At 39.4% G+C, this 22,458-nt stretch overlaps 1 protein-coding gene across 1 annotated transcript in view; it reads left to right on the top strand.

Moving 5' to 3' along the window:
* The first annotated feature begins 12,921 nt into the window (after positions 1–12,921).
* Positions 12,922–22,458, top strand: part of LOC136884221 (GTP-binding protein 2) — a 48,281-nt gene continuing 38,744 nt past the window's right edge. Inside the window, exon 1 of the mRNA XM_067156276.2 lies at positions 12,922–13,042. Coding sequence (XP_067012377.1) covers positions 13,000–13,042 — 43 coding nt within the window. The 5' untranslated portion in view covers positions 12,922–12,999. The remainder of the gene's footprint in view (positions 13,043–22,458) is intronic.

Here is a 22,458-nt window from a genome sequence, read left to right as displayed (position 1 = left end):
GAAGAAAGCTTAGTGTTGTGAAGTATTGTATAGAGTTTCATGATGAAAGTAAGTTTAAGGAGCGTATATCCAGTGTTCTGAAATAGTATAATATAGTGTTGTGATAGTGCCAATATGATATACTGTTTATCATTCTGTATTTAATAGTAAAAAACAAGTCGGTAAACTACAATGCTACGTACATCAATCTGGATACCCGAGCGTCATGCGTAGGCAGATACAGGTAAGCTGTAAATAATATTTAAAATTGCTGTTTTAAGGCAAAAAAAAGCGATGTTTTGTGTAATCCGGAAACTTGTTAAATTCGGAATCTTTTTGGCCCCTTGCGATTCCGCTTTGAGCAAGTTTTACTGATCTCGAAGCTTGAAAAAAGATTCGTGACTACCTCGAACTGAAGAAAAATTCGAACATAAATTACACCAAAAGGCTTGTGTACACGGAAAAATTCTTATGTTAAACATTACAGCACAGGAGTTCCAATATGATATGGACAGTACTATTTCGAAGCCTAAAGCAATGCCAGTTGGGAAGAAGCCTAAGAGAATTGAATGTTAGGTAAGAATTACACAACTAGAACGGGGGGATTATTTTTCATGTAGGCCTAGTTCGGTAATGTATTCGCAGTATCGGAAATATGAAATCGAATCATTGTGTAACAGTGCTAATGCCGTGAGCTCGCAGTTGCGATCGACGATATTTTCTAAGAAAGAAATTAGCTCTCGGACGATATTATATTTATATAGGTCTGTTTCCAGACCCCACTTTGCGGTACGGGAGTGAAAGCTGAATGGATTCAGAATATCTGGCATGGAAAGAAAATTGCGAACAATGGCAAGAGGGTACTCAGGAATGAGGAGAACGGATGAAGCCGTGCTATAAACTAGATTTAGTGGTTGGGTCATGTGGACGAATGGGGAATAATATGGAGGGTATGAGAAGAAGAAGTAGACCAAGGCGATGGTAGTTAGACATTTTTTAAATGATCAGAGGTAAGAGTTGGAGTACTAAATGAGATCACAGTCAGAGAGCTACTGTAGTTGCAAATACAGTAGAGTCTTGGTGATTCGAGGTGGACGGATCCGAAACTACAAAATCTCCAACTTAATGAAATTATATGGAAAAGGCATGTATACACGGAAAGAAAATACTTGCGTTAAACATTACGCAGTTACAATTCCCGGCCGGTAATTACGAAAACATACTTGCCTGGCACCAAAAGAAATTGTCAAGAAAATACATTTTAAAAGATACTGAGGATAAACATTGCAGGACCTATTTCGGTAGTGATGGAGACAAAAACACACATTTAATTACATTTTTAAAAATAATGAAGTGTCTTATGTTTTATCGAATTGCGCCGTTTCTAATCTGCAATATCACGCCGCCGCCCGAACAACTGGTTGTCCGTTGTGGGCGCGTCGGACTGTTGTTCGACCTAGGCTTACGCATAGTTGCCTTTTGTACGAGGGGTAGGAGTAGGGAACTATCAGACTGCGTTCAAGGTCAGTCTCCTCAGTGTTGTGTTCAGAATTCGCCGCGTATAAGGCACTCGCGCACTGAAAATTGGCGATTTAACTTATTGTTAATTCACATTTTTCAGCTCGGATTTATGGGAATATGGAACTGTCTGGACTTGAAATTCTGGGACTACTATATGTATGTCACCTGTACAAATATCCACGCCCATTTTGATCACTTTGTAGGCCTCATCGTGTCTGATATGTTACAAGTTATCTACGTCAGATTATCTATTTTAACCGGCCACGTCCACTCCAGTTGTTGTTTGTCCAACCCTTGTCCCGTTTCCCTACGGGGTCGGGTATGAGGTGAGATGAATTTGTCGTGGCGGTTTTTTATGACCGGATGCCCTTCCTGACGTCAACCTCATCAGAGGAGTTAATGAGAGATGAAATGAATGACGTGATATATGATAGTAGGGAGAGGGTGAAACCCGGTGCCGGCACATAGCCTACTCCTGTCGAATAGCACCAAGGGGTCTGCTCAAGGCTTAACGTCCCCATCCGACGGACGAATCACCATCAACAGCGTCATATGCCCTCACTCCATATGAGCACTGCGGGGAGGTTTGGAATTTAATCCAGGCTTTTGGCACGCAATCTAGTGATTAGAAATTGTATACCACCACTTCCCCTACCCTGCCGGCCAACATTCTGATGGTGAAAATTTTTTCGACCAACGGGACTCGAACCGGCTAACCTCGGTGTTAGACCGTTTTTTTTTTTTTTTTTTTTTTTTAGACTTCAGCGCCTTAACGATCATGGCCACCAGGCGGGCTCCACGTCCACTCCAGTTATTCTACCTAATTCATTGTTGCTATCGCCCGGGAGGTGTTTAATATGCCTCATCTGTCGGCATCTGTTGGCAACACAAGGTGTGGCTTCATTTTTTAACACGCCACTTGGCTGGATTCATGTATAAATTATTACGTTTCTATGAAATGCAGAAGGATTGTTAATGATTATGGGCTAGAGAGATTAAAATAGATGGATTCTAGTGTAAATTTAGCTAAATCTGGCTCGCTGTTGATGTTCTTGTACGATCTAATAATGGCCAGCGTTTAACATCCTGTTAACTGCTAATTGTTTTCAGGGTCTTCGGAGCGTTTATATTTGTTCTATTAATGATAGACAATCAATCTTCAGCTATTAAATAGGAGCCGCCGGATCTTCAGCTATATCATTTATAGACCACAGGATCTGCTGATTGAAAGTCGAGAAAGGGCGCACTTTTCTGAAATCGAATGACTCTTTCAGATAACATTTCTGTCCGACAATTACCAGACACGGTTCGGATTCCGATCGCGTAGCTCTAAGCTTGCGTTCGGGAGGTAGTGGGTGCGAATCCCACCGGTGACCAGTGTCTTCTTTATTTTTTCATTGGCCGCTTTAATCGTCTGTGAGAGACCTGTTTAGTTCCACAAGTGCCTTATTAAGGGTCATTTCTATTAAAGGGCTTGATATAAAGAATATTGAAACTCCGGCGCGAATTAAAATCAATTTAAGAATGGCTAGAATGTGAATTAATAATTTGGATAAAAAAATAAATTATATTATTATCTTCGTTTCTGAACTATTAGAACAATTTTCTATTATTATTTATATAATCTTTCAAATTTGGCGCCTTGGCTGAATGGTCAGTGTACTTGATTTCGATTCGGAGAGGTCCGGGTTCGATTACCGACCGGGAATTGTAACTGCGTAATATTTAGGTTTACCTTTTTTAAATTAGTGCCACATTCCCATAGTTTATGCGGCATGAGTGGAATACTCATCTTCAGTGATCGGGTGTCTTTAAAACTAGATCAACTTCACTCTGCTACGAACTGGCCCTAGTCGCTGGGATTACACCCTGGGACATTCGGTTTGGAGTGGCTAGACCACAACTTTAATATTACATTCTAAAAATCATGAATGGTAAAACCTCTTGCTTCCATAATGTTGGCAAGCATGGTTAAAATACAACATGTCATGTAATTCCTGTCTGTAGCCCAGCTGTTGCCTTTCACAGTATGGTTCTATAATATTGTTCACGCATAATTTACCGTAACTTACGTATGTTGGGTATTCAGACCAAAGGCTGATTTGATGCTCAACAGCTTCGCCGTCAGCTGTCACAGGTGGTCTAGGTGTCACTGAAGTACATACTGGGGAAATGAGGAGTGAGGTAGTTTCCCGTTGCTTTACTCACCGATCCAGACGTTGCAGGCGACCCTATGTGCGATATTGTCACACCATCCATAAGCTCACCAGACCAAAAAAATTAGTCACCCTAGTGCGCACGCACACATGAATCGTTAAGCCTGTACAGATGACGCAGCGAACGAGTCCCGTGCTCAACCGCATGCGCACTGCCTCTTTGTGAGCATAAAGCTGTAGTGATCAGTGAGAAATTGATGTTTCAAGCGGGAAGTGTACGCCAACATGGGTAGATATAAGGATGTGACAGAGTGGCAAAAAGAGACAATCGTGTTTGGCCGTGCCCATGGCCATACGGTGCGAGAAGTTGCTGGATTTGTTGGTGTTCTGCAGCGGACTGTTCAACTTTTCTACAAGCAGTGGTACTACCCGTGGCTACGAAACACGACGTCAGAACTGTGGTCGGAAAAAGATCGTGACAGAGGGACCGGAGACGCGTTTCACGGCTTGCGAATCAAAATCGCTTCCAAATCCGACAGGAATTGCTGCAGTCGATGAATGGAGATCCATTCCAACCTGTTAGCGAGAGAACGTTGCGACGGGAATTGCATGCAATGCACATTTGGAATCAATCACCTTGCAAGATGCCATTGCTCACAAAAGCTGGGTTCACACGGTGCGAGTAGACTCGGAGCGAGTGGACTCGCATGATGCGTGCGCATGTTTGGCCCGCCACTCGCATCATGCGAACAGCTCATGCGAGTCCAGTTGCCTGAGTTTGAGAGAAGCGAGTCAACTCGGACCGTGCCCAACTTTCTACAAGCGAGTAACAAATTCAAGATGGCGGAAAGCTTGAAGACAGTGCAAGGAAGGAAGTGGAGCGATACGCAGACAATAATACTTGTACAATTATACGAATCTGAAGAAGTGTTGTGGAATGCTAGGTTTCGCACTTATAAAATAAAAGATGCCAGGGATTCAGCGTTGCTACGGATTGCTGAAAAAATAAATATTCCTGGGGTAGGCGTCAAAGAAATCAACAAAAACTAAAAACATTCGTAGCACGTACAAGAAAGAAATCCAAGAAGTCAGGCACATCACCCGAAGAAATTTATTCACCGACAATGTAATGGTTTAACATCGCTGATAGATTCCTGAATGGAGTGATGAATACGAGAAGCAATTTCACCAACTTGGTAAGAGTGTGTTTATTTATTACTCCGTTGTCCTCTTATCATTTATTAAAGGGTCAAAGAATATAATACCTGCCTTGTAAACCATTCAATATTACCGGGCTGAGTGAATGTTTAACAATGTATTATATTCTTTGACACTTAATAATAACTGATACATGCGAACACACTATGATGCATTCTTTCAGTACATCATAGACCGCATCCAACACAGCCGACACAAACGTGGATATTGTAGTCTTTGGAACTCGATATAAAAATTCCAAAGACCTGAGACAGTCACAAGTCGCCAAGTACCGTAGTGTGACCTGGAGTTTCAGACGGGCAGTTGAAGCCGCTCTCATATTTGTGTTGCGTTTCTGTATTTGTACTTTCATCAGTAGAAGTTGATCGAACTGGATAGCTGTGAGTCGGAAGTGATTTTTAAATGTGTTTTCATCCCCCTCTAGAACTTCACGTAAAAAAATGTGTCCACGCACCGAATGCACTACGTCATACAATCCACTCTCGCGCTCACATTACATTTTCCTTTCTATTTATTCTTCCAACATTATTTACTAACTCGGCAATTAACATATCAGCAACAGCTGATATCCTTTCCCTTACGAGGTCCGCCATCTTAATTCAGACGCGAGTACAACGTCGTGTGAACACTCATTACATGCGAGTAGCTGGCCAGAAGATGCGCACGCATCATGCTAGTCCACTCGCACCGTGTGAACCCAGCTAAAGGCACGTAAAGCTGCGCATCTTCAATGGGCTAGGAATCATCGAACGTGGACAGTAACTGACTGGCGGAACGCAATGTAGTCTGACGCATCACCTTTTTGCCTGTATTGCAAAGACGCACGTTGTCGAGTTCACTGAAGGCCAAATGAAGCATTTCGTCCTGGATGTATGCAAGGTCAGGTTCAAGTCTGTGATGTTTTGGGGGCTGTTTTTCGTATCATGGATAGGGCCCGGTTCACTGAGGTGATCAGTGATCACTTTAACATGAACCAGCATGTTTGTTTAAACATTCTGGATGATCAGGTGTTACCTCTCAGTTCACATCTGCGTGATGAGTATTACTCGCACACTTTTTAGTGATAGATTTTTGTACAGGGGTTAGGAGTACGGAGGGAGCTCTGCCTGTTCCGGTAATACTGCCAACTGAATGGAAATGAAATTTGAATTGAATCGATAATATGATCGATCTATATGAATTTTCTAAACCTTTGTTATCTTAAGCCAACAACTGTCACACACACACATTATATGACATATAACAAAATTTCTCGTTGCGAATCTTGTTCCTAGCATGAATTTTATAGCTTGGTGTTGCTGTGTAAACAACAGTACTAGTACGTAAAGTGTACGCCAGATGTCGCGATTCATAGTTTGTGTTTCAAAGGTTGCCAATACGAATCTCGACCGATTCAGCACTTGGGTGTCCAACTATCACTAAAAAGTGTGCGAGTAATATGCTATTGATACCCCGATTTTTCAAAAATGACATCAGGCTGGATACATATGTGACTGGTTTTATGAACAATCTCCTACCCTATTACATCTCGATTGGTCTGCAAAGTCACGGGACTTGAACTCCATTGAAAATCTGTAGGACATGTTGGAACAGCTGGTAAGACGCCGACATCAACACCCGCGCAATCTGGTGGAATTGCGCGATCAAATCCTACGCGAATGGCTTAACCTGGATGCAACGTACCTGCACAACCTTGTGGACTCACTTCCTAATCGAATCCAGGCTGTTATCAAGTCCATAAGCGGAATACACGGTATTGAATGATGCTTGCAATGATTTTTCCAGCGGTGACTATTTTTTTTTCCGGTGAGCTTAACAGAGACCGACTGCTTAACGAATGGCATTACTAGCTAGCATCGCTCATACTTCACTCACTTTTATATCGTCAAAGTCAAGGAAGGGACTTAGACAGGTTAATGAAGATAACAAATTTGTTCCAGTCCATACCATAAGACATAGTGCAATGTGAATACCAGGTCTCGCCAGCGAAGGCGCGTAAATTATGCAGGGAAGTTTAACGTTTTTAATATTCCTTGTATTATCTCGTACCGTACTCTTAAATAAAGTTCACAGATGATTTCCCGGTCCTCTCAAGGACATATTAAAGTCATTTTACTCGAGTATTTCTAATCTTTGAATGTATCAGATGATATAACTGTTGAGTAGTTTCAGACATTTTCTGTAAAAATTTTAATGAATAATTTTTGCCAACAGATGTTTCGTATAAGGAAACGGTGAACGGGATGGGCGTCCTGATCCCGTCTGGTCCTAACATTACCATCCCAGGTAAGCCTATCCTATTCCTTGAGTCCTTTTTTCAGTCCTATATTCTGGCCTTTCCTTTGTATAATGTGTGTAGTAGGCTGATAGCTTTAAAATAACTTTGGTAATCTCTGCATCGTCACTTAGGAGCCGTTGTTTTAATTCCATCATTGCCCTGTGACTTTCCTCGCGGGTGTTTTTTTATTTGCTTGTATGCAGGTTCACAGGTGTGTGGTTGATATTAAGTACTTCCTACCAGAAGTTCCGTGTGGATGCAAATATGACACACCGGTCTCTTTGTTGTTCATGCGTGTTGGTAGAATGTGTATTTAATTGTTCCATGGTGCCTATCATGAGGTTGTTGACACATCGCCGCGCAGGCCTCAGACGTAGGCGTTGACCTTGTAGACTAACTTTTAAAGAAATGAAGCGGTATTTCAAGACGCAAGTCGGCAGGTAGGTTGTGGACAGTGACGGATTTTGGAAGGAGGCCAGGGATTCCTTCAAACGATATTAGGATCAACAGTGGATATTTAGGAGGATGTGAGCTCACCTTTAACATAATAATGCCTTTATGGATTTGGCTGTGTCATACCAAGGAGTTGTTTCTATAACAACACGTGTATGAGCGTGCTCTGTTGTAAGTAGTTGATATCACAAGAAAACAGCGTAGCAAGAGTACTTCGTTCAGAAGCTCTACCCAGGTGCTGTTGGTGGTGATTGTTATTTTAAGAGGAAGTACAATTGGGCAATTATCCTCTCTATAACACTAACCGGAGAGAAAAAATAGAAAGGATCCGACACTTCGGCCAAAGAAAGACAAGTGCCACGAAGGGTGTGGAAATGAAAGACTCCCTAGCCCTCGTAACCTAATAGCGTCGGGGTCGGAAAAGAACAAGAGTTGACCTAGGGAGGTCGGATAGATAGGGGCCTGGCAAAAGTAAGCGGGAACAATACTACGACTCAGGTAATGAACCCTTGGTCGCCGAAGATGATTGCCTAGACGTATTTCCTCTGAAAACAATAATCACCATCCCGTGGTTGCCAACCCACGCTCCCAAGCTGAGAGCCCCTAGGCCCCTTTTAATCGCCTCTTACTTCAGGCAAGGAATACCTTGGGTGTTATTCTACGTTCTGTCTCGAAAACCATTCGGAATAGGGCATGTATCCATATTAAGTTTTTGCTTTAAAATGATCGTTCCTGGCATATCTTTGAATATTGATATTCTGTATATAGACGAGCGTTCACTCAGTGGTCGCGTATCTGTGTCGTGTTGGGGGTGGGTATTGTCTGAAGGGACTGGAGTGCTTCATCGGATAGACGACCGTCTCACATCGGGTCAATATTAGGACATTCTACGGAATATTATGGTTCATGGAGTGAGAGATGAGGTAATGTAGCTCTTACAGGACAACTCCCAATCCACACGAGCGGTCGTGTTCAGGGCTGGTTTTCTGAGAACTCCATTGAAGAGCTCACTTGGGTCCCTCGAGCTCCAGACTTGAACTCCATTGAAGATGTGTGAGCAAGTTGAAAACGCTATATAAAGAAACACTGGCCTCTCCCTCCCTCGCACGCTGCTTCATGGGGCATTACGTTGTACTCAGTAGTGGGAAATTGCCCTCGGCGAGGAATATGCTGCGAAGCTTGTTGAGTCGATGCCACGTCGGTTCCGACAAGTTGTTCAAGCTGATGGATACTGGAGAGGGTATCAATACATGTTTAAATCATTTTTCAGGCCTAACATAATGGAGAGCATAGTGCCAGATTTCGCGGTATTTGGTTAACGCAACGCACTAAACGTGTACAGTAGGAATCGAACCATGGTTCTCACCTTGACAGATTGGTACGTTTCCTCGGAGCTAACTGGCAGTCGCATGAACACGCTTTATGGCCAGTATTTTTGCACCTCTATAGCAGTCCCTCGGGGGGTGGGGGTGGGGGGCATTGATAACAAACTACCGAGCTCGATAGCTGCAGTCGCTTAAGTGCGGCCAGTATCCAGTATTCGGGAGATAGTAGGTTCGAACCCCACTGTCGGCAGCCCTGAAAATGGTTTTCCGTGGTTTCCCATTTTCACACCAGGCAAATGCTGGGGCTGTACCTTAATTAAGGCCACGGCCGCTTCCTTCCCACTCCTAGCCCTTCCCTGTCCCGTCGTCGCCATAAGACCTATCTGTGTCGGTGCGACGTAAAGCAACTAATAAAAATAAATAAATAAATAAATAAATAAATAAATAAATAAATAAATAAACTACGCGCTCATTGCAAGCATTCGGAGTGGAAACGCAAAGACTGTTAGTATGGTGCTGTTACACAATAAAGTGGAATAGAATAACGGAGTCCACAATAATAATAATAATTTGTCGATTCCAGTATTCGAACTCCAGGTCTCTTGGTTAATAACACTAACATTGGCACGCCGTCAAAATCAGTCGCTCATCAATGATCTGCATTTAGGGCTGTCGCCCAGGTCGCTGATTCCCTGTCAATTGTTTACCTAGGTTTTTCTTAAACATTTTCAAAGAACTTGGGAATTTATCGAACATTTCCCTTGATAATCCATTCCAGTCCTTTACTCCTTGTCCTATAAATGAATATTTGCTCCAAACTGCCCTCTTGCATTCCAGCTTTATCTTCATATTATGATCTTTCCTACTTTTAAAAGCTCCACTCAAGCGTATTCGTCTACTTGTGACATTCCACGCCAACTCTCCGCTGACAGTTCGAAACATATAACAGAGTGGAGCATCTCGTCTCCTTACTCCCAAGTCTTCCCATCCCCGAGCCAAGGGAATTGGCCATTTCAGGTTAAAATCTACCCGACCGGGGATCGAACCCAGGGTTCTCTGAATCAAAGAGCAGTACGCTGGCCATTCAGTCAAAGGAGTGCAAGTAAATAATAACAAAAATAAAAGTAAGTCATCGTCTTCTCTACGATTACCTTCCTTCCTAAGCAAGTAATGAACAAACTAGATCAATCAATGATCTACGTTGTAGTGCTTCACATCGAGCTTCACTTGCCAGGCGTCTCCTTCACTTCTCATATGTATTTAACCATTATAAAGCAGTGTCTCGTACATTTCATTGTAACTTATTCTTTTATGTTAATGTGATATGGGGGACAGTTTCATTGTGTACTGACAGTTGCATTTTATTGGTGTGGTATAAAACTAATTGTAAAAAAAAAAGAAAAAAAAAGAAAATCAGGTGTTATTTGTCTGAGTCATTATCAAACCAACTTTCTTGGGAACAAAAAGGTAAGAACTGAACCGTCTGTACCACTGAAATTGAATGATGATGATATTATTATTATTACGCCTTCGTTTCGGCCCGCTATGGACCACACTGTTTCAACATTTTTCTGTCTTGAACATTAACACTCGCCAGCACTCCCGCATCATTCTTTGGTGAGTTTCCTTCCGTTCTTCGGGCTATGTCTTGCCTGTCTTCATTTTAGGTTTTGTTCGAAACCTGTGTAGACCTTCAGGTTTCTTCTCTAAAGGGTCACATTGCAAGATGTCATCACATAAGATCCCTAATTCTTGTAAATTCTGTTCCACCTCGACCCGTCTAATTTTCTCATCCAAAAAAGAGGCAAAGATTCGAGTGGACAATCGTTCTGGTCTCATTCATGGTAAGGGACCACAGAAAACAATCCTCCTCCTCCTCCTCCTCCTCCTCATAGTGTCTGTTATTTTCTCGACATGCAGATTCACGATTGTGCCTTCTCCTATATTCTCCATTTGCTTTTACTGGGCCGAAGATCTACCTTTCTTTGGCTTCTAGTTGTTCTGCCAGACCTTTCTTATTCATTGAGAGGAATTCTGCTGCATATAGAGCTTCAGGTAGAATTACTGTACAATAAAGTCTAAGCTTGGATTCGAAAGATATTGACCGTTTGTTATAGATATCTTTGGTGAGGTGGTAGGCCATTTGAATGCCTCTTTCTCAGAAATATTAGGTTCCATCCACTCGCCAAGGTATTTGAATTCCTCTGTCTTTTATTTTGCCCTGATTGACCTGTAGATTTCCGGGAGCTGTCTTGATGTTTGTTATGATCTGTGATTTCTCAAATGAAATATGGACGCCTGCCTTAGCCGCTTGCATCTGAAGTTGGTTTATTTGGTTTTTGGCTGTGTCAAATTAATTTTAAAAAATCGCCCGATCATCTGCAAAGGCTAAACAATCACTTGTTAGGTTCTTGTTCTTACAACCTAGTCTGTCCCCATTCTCAACACCTTCATTACATTGTTATGCCATTCATTCATTCTATAATTCATTCATTCATTTATGTCGTATCGACCAACATTGGACTATGTCATTTCAACTGGCTACTTCTGACTTTGATGTCTGCCCAGTAATACCGCATGCATTCTCGGTGTCGTTCTTTCCTCTCCTGCGTCCATGCCTTTCCTGTTTTTAATTTTGGCTTGTCTCGGAAATCCTGGAACGCTTGAAGTTTAAGTGGCACGCGCTCCTGGATGTCATTGCGGGTATATGTAATTCCCACTTCTTCAAAGTCTCTATCCACCTCAGTGAATCAGATCCCTTTGGTTTTCTTCTGCTGAAAGAAGGTAATGATGCAGTTGGTTATTCTTGTTTAGTACATTCGTGTCAATTCTTCTTTTCTGCTTCTTTTCTGGATGGTTATCAGTAATCTTCTCTTCCATTTTCTTGAACGGGTCCTAAGATCTTCCTCAAAATCTTCCTTTCTTTGGTCTTTCGTTTTTCGATCAGGCCGTTTATGTTCATTGCAAAACATTCTGAAGTGAATAAGACCTCTTGGGCGGATGGCACTGCAGTGTTGCTTCAGCTTTGCTTTGAAAGATATGGACCTTTTGTTGTAGATGCTTTTGGTTAAATGGTACTCCACTTCATTCATCCATAATATAAAGGCTTCTTTCTCCAACAAGTTTGATGTTATCAGTTCTCCCAGATACTTGAACTTATCCACTCGTATCATTTTGTCTTGTCCCACTGTGAGCTCTCTAGGTGCCAGCTTGATATTAGTTAAAAAATTTGTTTTTTCAAAAGAGATCTGTAGGTCTGCATTTGTTGCTCGTATTTTAAGCTGAAAAACTTGTTTCATGGCTGTCTTTAAGGAATCAGAAAAATATGAAAGGTCATCTGCAAAGGCCAGGCAATCAACATCAACATTCTCATTATTATTAGTAGTAATAGTACCTAGTAGTAGCAAATTCTCCCAATATTGGAAGACATTAAGCAAATAACTCAATCATTTCATCTGTGGGTTCTTTTTTTTTCAATTGCTTTTCATTCTTTCCAAGAAGGCTTGTTTATGTTCTGCCAACTACTTTGGTCTGTACTGTTTTTGTTGTGGTTGCTCTGATGTAACTTCCCAGTTGTTTACTTTGTGTCGAAAGGTGCCTCTTCCTATTATTATTATTATTATTATTATTATTATTATTATTATTATTATTATTATTATTATTATTATTATTATTATTATTATTATTCATTTATAATTTTCTGAAATGTGGAGTATTCTCAGTATTGCTATTGTACTGTTTGTTATTTATGATCTAGAGCACTCTTCCTCTTCTTGGAGTATGTGGCCATGACTCTGTGTGACGTCCTGTGCTCAGCTGAAGTATATTTATAGAGCAACAGAGGTTTGTAAACAAATTGTGGGGTAGGAGCCAAAAATGTCATCAGTCCATACAGTGAACCAGGTGCCAGCTTTTGTTTATTTTGAAGTTACGAGTGACTTTGAAGGGAGGTGATCTTGAAAGACTGTTATTCACCAGTGTAGATCAGAATGTCATTCTAGGCTGTACACAGTCTCTGACTGGTTTTCATTCTTCTGTTAGTTCTCACTCTTATCAACAAGGATTGGAGATGTCACTTTCAGGTTACAGAAATGCTAAGAGAAAGAAGACGGGTAATGTTCTGATAATTACATTTTGAATAATTTGCATTTGTATGTGAATTTTGGAGTTGTAATTGGCAGATTTATCATTATACTTTTTTCTTTTTGTTCATCTGTAGCTTGCTTTTGAATTAATTTTTTGGAGCAATGATTTTCAGACTAACAAGTTTGTTTATGACTTTTCTTTTTCTGTTCTTTACTGGTTTCCATATTCTGATGGCATCAGGTTTCGGTAGTGCACCAAAGCTCACTATTTTTGTTCAAACACATTGCTGCTGTTGATTCCTCTTGCTTTAATAATTTTTCTTATCGAGTCCTTCCATCTCTTTCCCCTAGCACTCTTTCTAGCTATTGTTTTTTGACTACTTGTAGTTGTCCATTCCTTATTCTTATCCCTCCCCTGTTTGGTTTGTTACTTCCTATGACCTAAATCATGCTTTATTTTACTTTCTTTAAACCATTTATATTGAACAATTATTTTTTCTTACCAGTATTTAACAAAAAAGGCCTGTTGTTTGAGTCATCAGTCCATAGACTGGTTTGATACAGCTCTCTCCATGTCACCTTATCCTGTGTTTCTACATAACTGCTACATCCTACATCTGCTCTAATCTGCTTGTCATATTCGTATCTTGGTCTACCCCTACCGTTCTTATCACCTACACTTCCCTCAAAAACCAACTGTACAAGTCCTGGGTGTCTTAAGATGTGCTCTATCATTCTATCTCTTTCTGGTCAAATTTAGCCAAATCGATCTCGTCTCACCAATTCGATTCAGTATCTCTTCGTTTGTGATTTTGTCCACCCATCTCACCTTCAGCATTCTTCTGTAACACCACATTTCAAAAGCTTCTATTCTTCTTCTTTCTGAGTTAATTATCGTCCATATTTCACTTCCATGAAATGCCACGCTCCAGATGAAAGTCTTCAAAAACATCTTTCTAATTTCTATATCAGTGTTTGAGGTGAACAAATTTCTTTTCTTAAGAAAGGCCTTCCTTGCTTGTGCTATCTGCATTTTATGTCCTCCTTACTTCTACCAACATCAGTTATTTTACTACCCAAGTAACAATATTCACCTACTTCCTTTAAGACTTTATTTCCTAATCTAATATTTCCTGCATCACCTGACCTTGTTTGACCACACTCCATTACTTTTATTTTGGACTTATTTTTTTAAATCTTGTCCATACCATTGAGGGATTTCTCCAGATCTTTTGCAGAGTCAGATAAAATAACAATATCATTGGCAAATCTCAGGGTTTTGATTTCCTCTCCTTGGACTTTGATTTCCTTTATGACCTGTTCTATGCAAACATTGAAAAGGAGGGGGGACAAACTGCAACCTTGCCTCACTTGTTTCTGGATTGCTGCCTTTTTTCAAAGTCCTCGATTCTTATCACTGCAGACTGATTTTTTTTGTATAGATTGTAGATAATTCTCCTTTCTCAGTAGCTGATCCTGATCACCTTCAGAATCTCAAACAGCTGGTCCAATCAGCATTATCAAATGCCTTTTCTAGATCTACGAAAGCCTTGTACGTGGGCTTTTCTTAATGTGGTCCTCTAAGATCAGACAAAGTCAGGATTGGTTCAGCACATTTCTTCTGAAGCCAAATTGATCTTCTCCCAACTTAGTTTCAACTTGTCTTTCCATTTTTCTGTAAATAATACGTGTTAAACTTTTGCAGGCATCTCTACTCTATCTCTACTAAACTAATGATGCAGTAGTTTTCACACTTGTTAGCACCAGCTTTCTTGGGAATAGGTATAACAACATTCTGCTGAAAATCGGATGGCACTTCTCCTGTATCATACATCTTACACACTAAACGGAATAACCGCTCCATGCTGGTTTTGTCCTAAGGCAGTCAGTAATTCTGAGGGTATGTCATCAATTCCTGGTGCCTTGTTCCTACTTAAGTCTCTCAAAGCTCTGTTGAATTCTGACCTCAAAAGTGGGTCTCCCATGTCATCAGCATCAACAGCCTCTTCTTGTTCCAGAACACTATCATCTACTTCTTTACCTTGATACAACTGTTGGATATGTTCCTGCCATCTTTCTGACTTGTCTTCTTTCCTTAGATGTGGTTTCCATCTGAGCTTTTAATATTCATACATCTAGTTTTCCTTTTTCCAAAGGTTTCCTTGATTTTCCTGTATACAGCACCTACCTTTTATAGGACCATACAGCTTTCAACATCCATGTACTTCTCTTTCAGCCATTCTTCCTTAGATGTCCTGCACTTTCTATCTACTTCATTTGCATGTACTCTTTTCTGCCCTCCTCATTTTTTGTATTCTTGTACTTTCGTAGTTCGTCAATCAGGTCTAGTATATCTTGAGTTATCCATTGTTTCTTAGTTGATCTTTCCTTTCTTCCTAACTTTTCTTCAGCAGACTTACTGATCTCATTCATGACTGCCCGTTCTTCCTCTTTTGTGTTTCCTTCAGCCTTTTCATTTAGTTCTTATGTTACATGTTCCTTGAAACAATCCCTCACACTCTTTTCTTTCAACTTGTCTAGATCCCATCTCCTTTCATTCCTCCCTTTCTTCAATTTATTCAATTTTAGATGGCATTTCATGATCAATAGGTTGTGGTCAGAGTCCTCATCTGCTCCTGGAAGTCTTGCAATCCAACACCTGGTTTCTGAATCTCTGCCTAATCATAATGAAGTCTGTTTGATACCTTCCAGTGTCTCCAGGTCTCGTCCATGTATATAGCCATCGTTTGTGGTGTTTGAACCAAGTGTTAGCAAGGACTAAATTATGGTTGGTGCATAATTCAACCAGCCGGCTTCCTCTTTCATCCTTTCTTCTCAAGCTCTTGCAGCTCCCCTTTCTTATTCATTGTAAGACACTCCATGATTTTGCTATGGTGCTGTGGTGTTCAATTTTGGCCATGCGGACCTGTTCTATGCCTGTTTATAGGCCAGTTCCAGTTTTCTTGCTCTTCCTTTATTTGCCACTTTATCCAGACTGTTGGATTGAATCCCTTCTCCCAAGTATTTGAACTTCTATGTTCTTATAATTTTCTCATGTTTTGTTTCCGTATCTGTCTGTCTGTCTCTCTCTCTCTCTCTCTCTCTCTCTCTCTCTCTCTCTCTCTCTCTCTCTCTCTCTCTCTCTGGTGCCTGTACTTATAAGGTTGTTTTTTTGTAATGTCTTTCAGGTACAATTTATTGATTCATTGTGTCTAGAATACCATATCTTGTGTAGAAAAATACTCAAGAAAACATAATTGTTCTTGTAAAACAATCACACCCTTTAGGTTGATGACTGAGATATTAACTGTCATAAAGTGGTACATTAGTTATCTCATAATCTGTTTGTTTTAATTTATAAGAAAAAGTGTATGATAGAGAAATAAATGTGATTAACTGGATTAAAGCCACTTTAAAAGAAAGCCAAGCTTTCTGCCAAATTGCATTGGCCTTCATAAGAGCATGTAATTTGATGGAAAGTTCAGCTTTGTTTTAGTAATAAATAAGTGGCTTTAATCGTGCTAATCATATTTATTTTAATACAGTGAGCCACGTAAACCTACATTCATTAAAAGTTCACCGATATGATGATTAATCCTGATATTTTACCTAAGGACTTTCAGTTGGTTTGAGAATACTTTATATGGTATATAACAGAATGAATAGTGTATTATGGTGGATTATTGACCAGACTAATTCTTCAGATGGAAAGAGGTTCTTGGTTAAATCTCAGGTTGTGCTGTGCCATTTTAGCTATGTATTAGACCTCTGTATGCCTTTTATTCAATTAACACTATCCATACTAATATAGCTGAAGAACTTCAGATGAAGTTATTTTACTTAGTCTTAGAAATGAATAATAGACTCTACCACTTTCTTGTCTTAGTTTCTAGGAACTCTCTGCTAGAGTTACCAAAGACATTAATATTGAGAGTTACAGATGTTTGGAAAACAGTTTAAATGCCTGCTTGGTTTGTCTCTAGCCTTGTCTGTGTTCAGAGACCTTGAAAGACAAACCAGTCTACCAGGAATGTACTTTCATTTCTCTTTAGTCGATCACACACCTCCAACCAGTTAGGAAACTGTCAGTTTTAAATGCCAAGCTAGACCTTGTCTTGCACTGACATTCATGGTACCAGACTGGAGAAAATAGTTCAGTCTGATGTTTATCATAAATGATGTAGCACAGTAAAACATGCTTTATTCTTTAATTTTTACTGTCACTGCAGGAAATGCAGGGTGTATCTGTTCTTCAAACTTCATGTAACATTTGTATATATAAACTCAGTTTAGGGACGCTGACTGCCTGGCACATATTTTAACCTCGGAAAAATATACATTAGTGTTGTACACTGAGCAAGCTAAATTGCAATTCATATATTTTTATTAACATTTTAGAACAGATAGAAAGGCATTCATGTTAATTTTACAACTTAAAAACTGTCATTTACAGCAGCAGTATTTTTATATTCTTATTTTTGTTTATTCATGGAAATTGCATCGGCATATATTAAACGAGTGAGCACATAGGTAGGTCCTGAAATAAAAATAGTAATTTAATGCCCTAACTAAAAATATCCAAATTTATAATAGTACATTGAAAGAATATTGAAAATTCCCAAAGTTTGTACAAATCAGAGATATTAAAATTGAAAATATCATAATTTAGGAGGTGGATTAATTGAATTAAAATAGATATAATGGATGTAGAATGGTGAGTGAATCTTTTAATAATTTCTTTAGGTGTTTCCACATTAAATTAGAGATACCACCTCTGCTTCCTACCAGTAAACCCACTACTCTCCAGTTATTGTGCCGTATATTGTAGTGCTCAGAAAGGTATGGCAGATGCGATTGGTAAATAGACTTTCTTTCCGTGTTCACTTCATCAACCCATCTTGTGGAGCCATCATATGACAACTACTGGACCTCCTCCTTATACCTCCCATTTTAAAGACTTCTTATCTATGGCCAGTGCAGTCACTGGAATAGTCTGATATAGTACTGCCCTTTTGTAACCCAAGCAGATGTTGTCTAAGGAAAGGAAACAGGGTCAGATGGAAGAAAATTTTTTTTATTCAAAGCCAGATAAATGACAAGTGTATTATTACTGCTGTTGATAATGTTTAATTATTAGACTACATTTTATTAAATTTAGATTTTGAAAAACTTCATACATGTTTGGAGACGGATATACTCTGTAGCCATGTGTCAGATATCTGGTTTTCATGTATTGCCAGAAGTTTCCATACCGAGCTCGATAGCTGCAGTCGCTTAAGTGCAGCCAGTATCCAGTATTCGGGAGATAGTAGGTTCGATCCCCACTGTCGGCAGCCCTGAAGATGGTTTTCCGTGGTTTCCCACTTTCACACCAGGCAAATGCTGGGGCTGTACCTTAATTAAGGCCACGGCCGCTTCCTTCCCAGTCCTAGCCCTTCCCTGTCCCATCGTCGCCATAAGACATATCTGTGTTGGTGCGACGTAAAGCCAATAGCAAAAAAAGAAAGAAAAGAAAAAAAGAAGTTTCCATAATTTTAAATGATAGATGAAAATAAATTTTACATTTTAACATTGGCTTGAGTTAGAATTTTGCAATACATTAGTTTTTATTTTAATATCGTTGTGGAATGAAGAACAAAAAGTTTTGAAATATAAATGGAAAGAACAATTGAAGGACAGACAAAGATGCAAAAAAAAAAAAAAAGGAATCAGTAATCAAGATACTCTTTCATTGTAAGGAATACTTATTGTTTTCTTTGCTTTACAGAGATGTCTAAAATAAGTCTCTAAATAGATATATGACATTACCTATTGCTAGTAATGTGAAGCCTGATCTGGGGCCTATATCATGTTACTGATTCCCAAATATCTCTAAATTGGTCATTTTTGTTCATATTTGTGATGGAAAATGTTTGATCTTTTGTGCATCCAGAAATGCTGAGTAGTTTCAGTTCAGCTTGGATAAAATGTCTTTTTAATTTTTTTTTTTCATTCACAGTGTAATCTTGAACTCGTGTCAGCTTAACATTTTCTTGTCATCCGTTTTATGAGTGATAGTGGCCTGTTTTATCCTGTATAAAAGGGTATTTTCTTTTGTTTTTAATTTTCATTTTATTATTAACTACATTTGATTGTGTTGACTGTTTTAGTTATTCTTTTTGTATTTTAATGTGCTTTTTATTTGATTTGAATTGATTTCACTCCAAGCGCAATGCCTTCTTCTACATCTATTTTTTGTATAATTTTATAAGAAAATAAGGTATTGCAAATTGGATCCACTGTTTATTTTAAATTCATAATAATTTTTTTATCATAATTTATTCTAAATTCTAGTCAGTGGATACATTTTAAAATTTTAATTATTATTACATTTCATTTCATTTGTACCATTAAGGGCTGATGACCTAGACGTTAGGTCCCTTTGAATGAGCATCATCATCATCATGAAATCTTTTCCTTTACTATGTTGCTGTATGCTTCTGAGCACATTTCCTAACTGCTGTTAAGGACTGTGGAAGTACGTAGTTATATTATTTCCAAACCTTTGTAATCTGTTACCTAACTCAAGCAGGTATTGGTAATGGAGAATAAGAAAGTTGCCCTGGACAGACAGATGTGGGTCACAGGAACCAGCTGATCGTGCCACACTGAGCTAAGAGACTATAATCCAGGGCATTCACTCCAGTTTACTTTCACCAGAGCTCTGTCACACTCTACTGCTTGTCGGAGCGACCAGCTGGTGGAAAGGATCTTTAAATTAGTTGAATCAGACAAGCTTCCCAATCTAATAGTCTGTTATGTCATCTCCAAGAATCATGTTTGTAAACAGTAGCAGTGAAATGTGCTGCTCTTTTGTCTTGTAGATAGACACTGTAGATGATTGATTACACTTAACCAGTAAATACATACTGTAAAGCAAAGCAAAGCAAAGTCATTTCCGTACAGGCCATGAAGGCCCTTGGAGGGGTGGAAGGTAAAGGCTTCCACTATCCATAACCTCGACACTTGATGGGGTAGAGTGGTTAGCTCTACGCCCGACCGCCTTTGCCCCCAGGAATTAACCTGGTACTCATTTTTGGTGTAGGCTGAGTGAACCTCAGGGCCAGGTGCACCTCCGGAAGTGGAAATCTTGTTTCTTAAATTTTACGACTTCCTGATGGAGATTCAACCCATGTCCTTCTGGGCGAACCAAGCACGCCTTCACCGCCTCGGCCAGGCAGCCCCTAAATACATACTGTAGTAATGTAAAATCTGAATTCTTCGCATTCTACTGTATTGATATGCATAAAATATCTGATATTCTACATAATGTACAAAAATAAATGGTAATTTTGCTCTTAAATACAGTACATTTGGTTAGTAATATCTATGTAGAAAATAATAGGTATAATAATAATAATAATAATAATAATAATAATAATAATAATAATAATAATAATAATAATAATAATAAAAGAAACCACTTTATTATATAAGCAAATAAAGCACCGAGTGAGTTGGCTGTGCGATTAGAGTCACGTAGCTGAGCTGTGAGCTTGCATTCGGGAGGTTGTGGGTTTGAACCCCACAGTCGGCAGGCTTGAAAATGGCTTTCCATGGTTTCCAATTTTCTCATCAGGTAAATCCTGAGGTTGTACCTTAATTAAGGCCATGGTTGCTTCCTTCCCACTCCTATACCAACGTTGCCATAAGACGTATCTGTCATAGGTAATAAATTTCATATTATTCTGTAGTGAAGAGCAATGTAGTGTAAAACAAAAGCTTTTCAATACCGTTTATTTTAAACTTAAAAATGTTACAGATATATATCATTAAACTAGTTTTGGTCTTGCTAGAGTCAAAATCAAGTTAAGGCAAGACATGAATTACAGATAAAATTTATGAAGCAAGTGTGTGTTGTTGAAATTCAGTGCAAGTGAAGGTTAGAACAAATAGTATTGAATAGATGGAAACCTTTAGCTTTTGTTTTACATTAGACGTATCTGTGTTGGTGTAAGAAAAAAAAAAAGTGAAGCTCCTCCATGCAGGGGATGCAGTAACACACAGCGTACTAATTAGGTATCGGATTTGCAACATGGAATACAAGTTCAAGTTAGTCAGTCCGTACAAGCAACGCTTTGAGCAACTTGTAATGCAGGTAACCTTTTCAATCTGATAATTTCCATATATAAAAGATGACATCTTTAATCTAATTTTCCGACAATAAAAGTAGTCATTTTTACATGAAATTTAGATCAAAAGATAACATGGCATTTTTGTTGCATAAACTATTTTAATTACCATAAATGTGGTGATTGGTAATCTTTACTAAATCCACCAGTATGTCTCTGCAAATGGTTATCAAATCTCTCTCTTCCCGATGAAATTTCTGGAAAAAATTCAAGACAATATCTGAAACTGATCCTCTTGATCCAGAAAGAAAGCCATAGACCTTGGATTTCCAGGACCCATACTGTTGGGAGAATTTAGTGTCTTCGCACTCTCCATATATGGCTTGCTTTTTCTTTTGAACCACGGTAGATTGGTCCTGATCATTTTCAAACTGGATGGTCCGGTCAACAATAAAAATCTGGATAACTGTTCTACTATCATTTAATGTGACATATTTGAACTTTTCACATTTCAGAATCGGTGTTATGAATACAGGTGAGAAATTCTGCTTATATACTAAGTAGGACTTGGGATTAGTGTTATTTAAAAGTGAACTGAGTACTACTTATTATTAAGTTACAATGATGATGATAATAATAATAATAATGCGGCTTCTTGCTTAAATGGTCAGCGCCGAGACCTTTGGGTCCCAGGTTCGATTCCCAGCCGGGTTGGGGATTTTAATAGCATATGGTTAATTCCCTTGACTCAGGGGCAAAGTCACCTGGCTGTAAAACAGCACCAAGTCCACAGGTGTGGCACAATTCATACCTGCAACCTCACCTAGGTGTGAGGAAAAAATGGAAGAAGTATCAATGATGAGGGAGAAGTTGACAACGTGTTACTGTTCTGAAGTCTCATTCCATGGAGATACTTTGAGTACACTCATTTAAAACTTCTATGCTTTGATATCCCGCTGACTTCTTCTTTCGCTACGCCTTCTGTTGGACCACAGGTAGCTCTGTCATGGTTTGGGTTTTATTCTCCTCACAGAACCTCTTCATCCTCTCTTTCTCCTTCTCTCCTGTTCTTCAGCTGAGATTTTCAGTATCATCTTCTCTTGTCTCCTCCATTGGTGCTTCTCTATCCTGTTCCTGTATCTTTCTTTGTCATTGAGCTTTGGCATATTGGTTGGTGTGTATTTATTTCTCCAGTTCTCTGTCCTTTCCACCTTGATTTCCATCTCAGTCCAGTCCTTCTGGAGTTTGACAAACCACTTAGTTCCCGTGTTTCCTCTCGTCCTACCTGTTGTCTCTCATACTCTTTTGGTCATTCTCTCCATCTCCATTCTG

Source organism: Anabrus simplex, chromosome 12 (genome assembly GCF_040414725.1).
Source record: "Anabrus simplex isolate iqAnaSimp1 chromosome 12, ASM4041472v1, whole genome shotgun sequence".
Classification (NCBI taxonomy): domain Eukaryota; kingdom Metazoa; phylum Arthropoda; class Insecta; order Orthoptera; family Tettigoniidae; genus Anabrus; species Anabrus simplex.
This window is presented reverse-complemented; position numbering and strand designations above follow the sequence as displayed.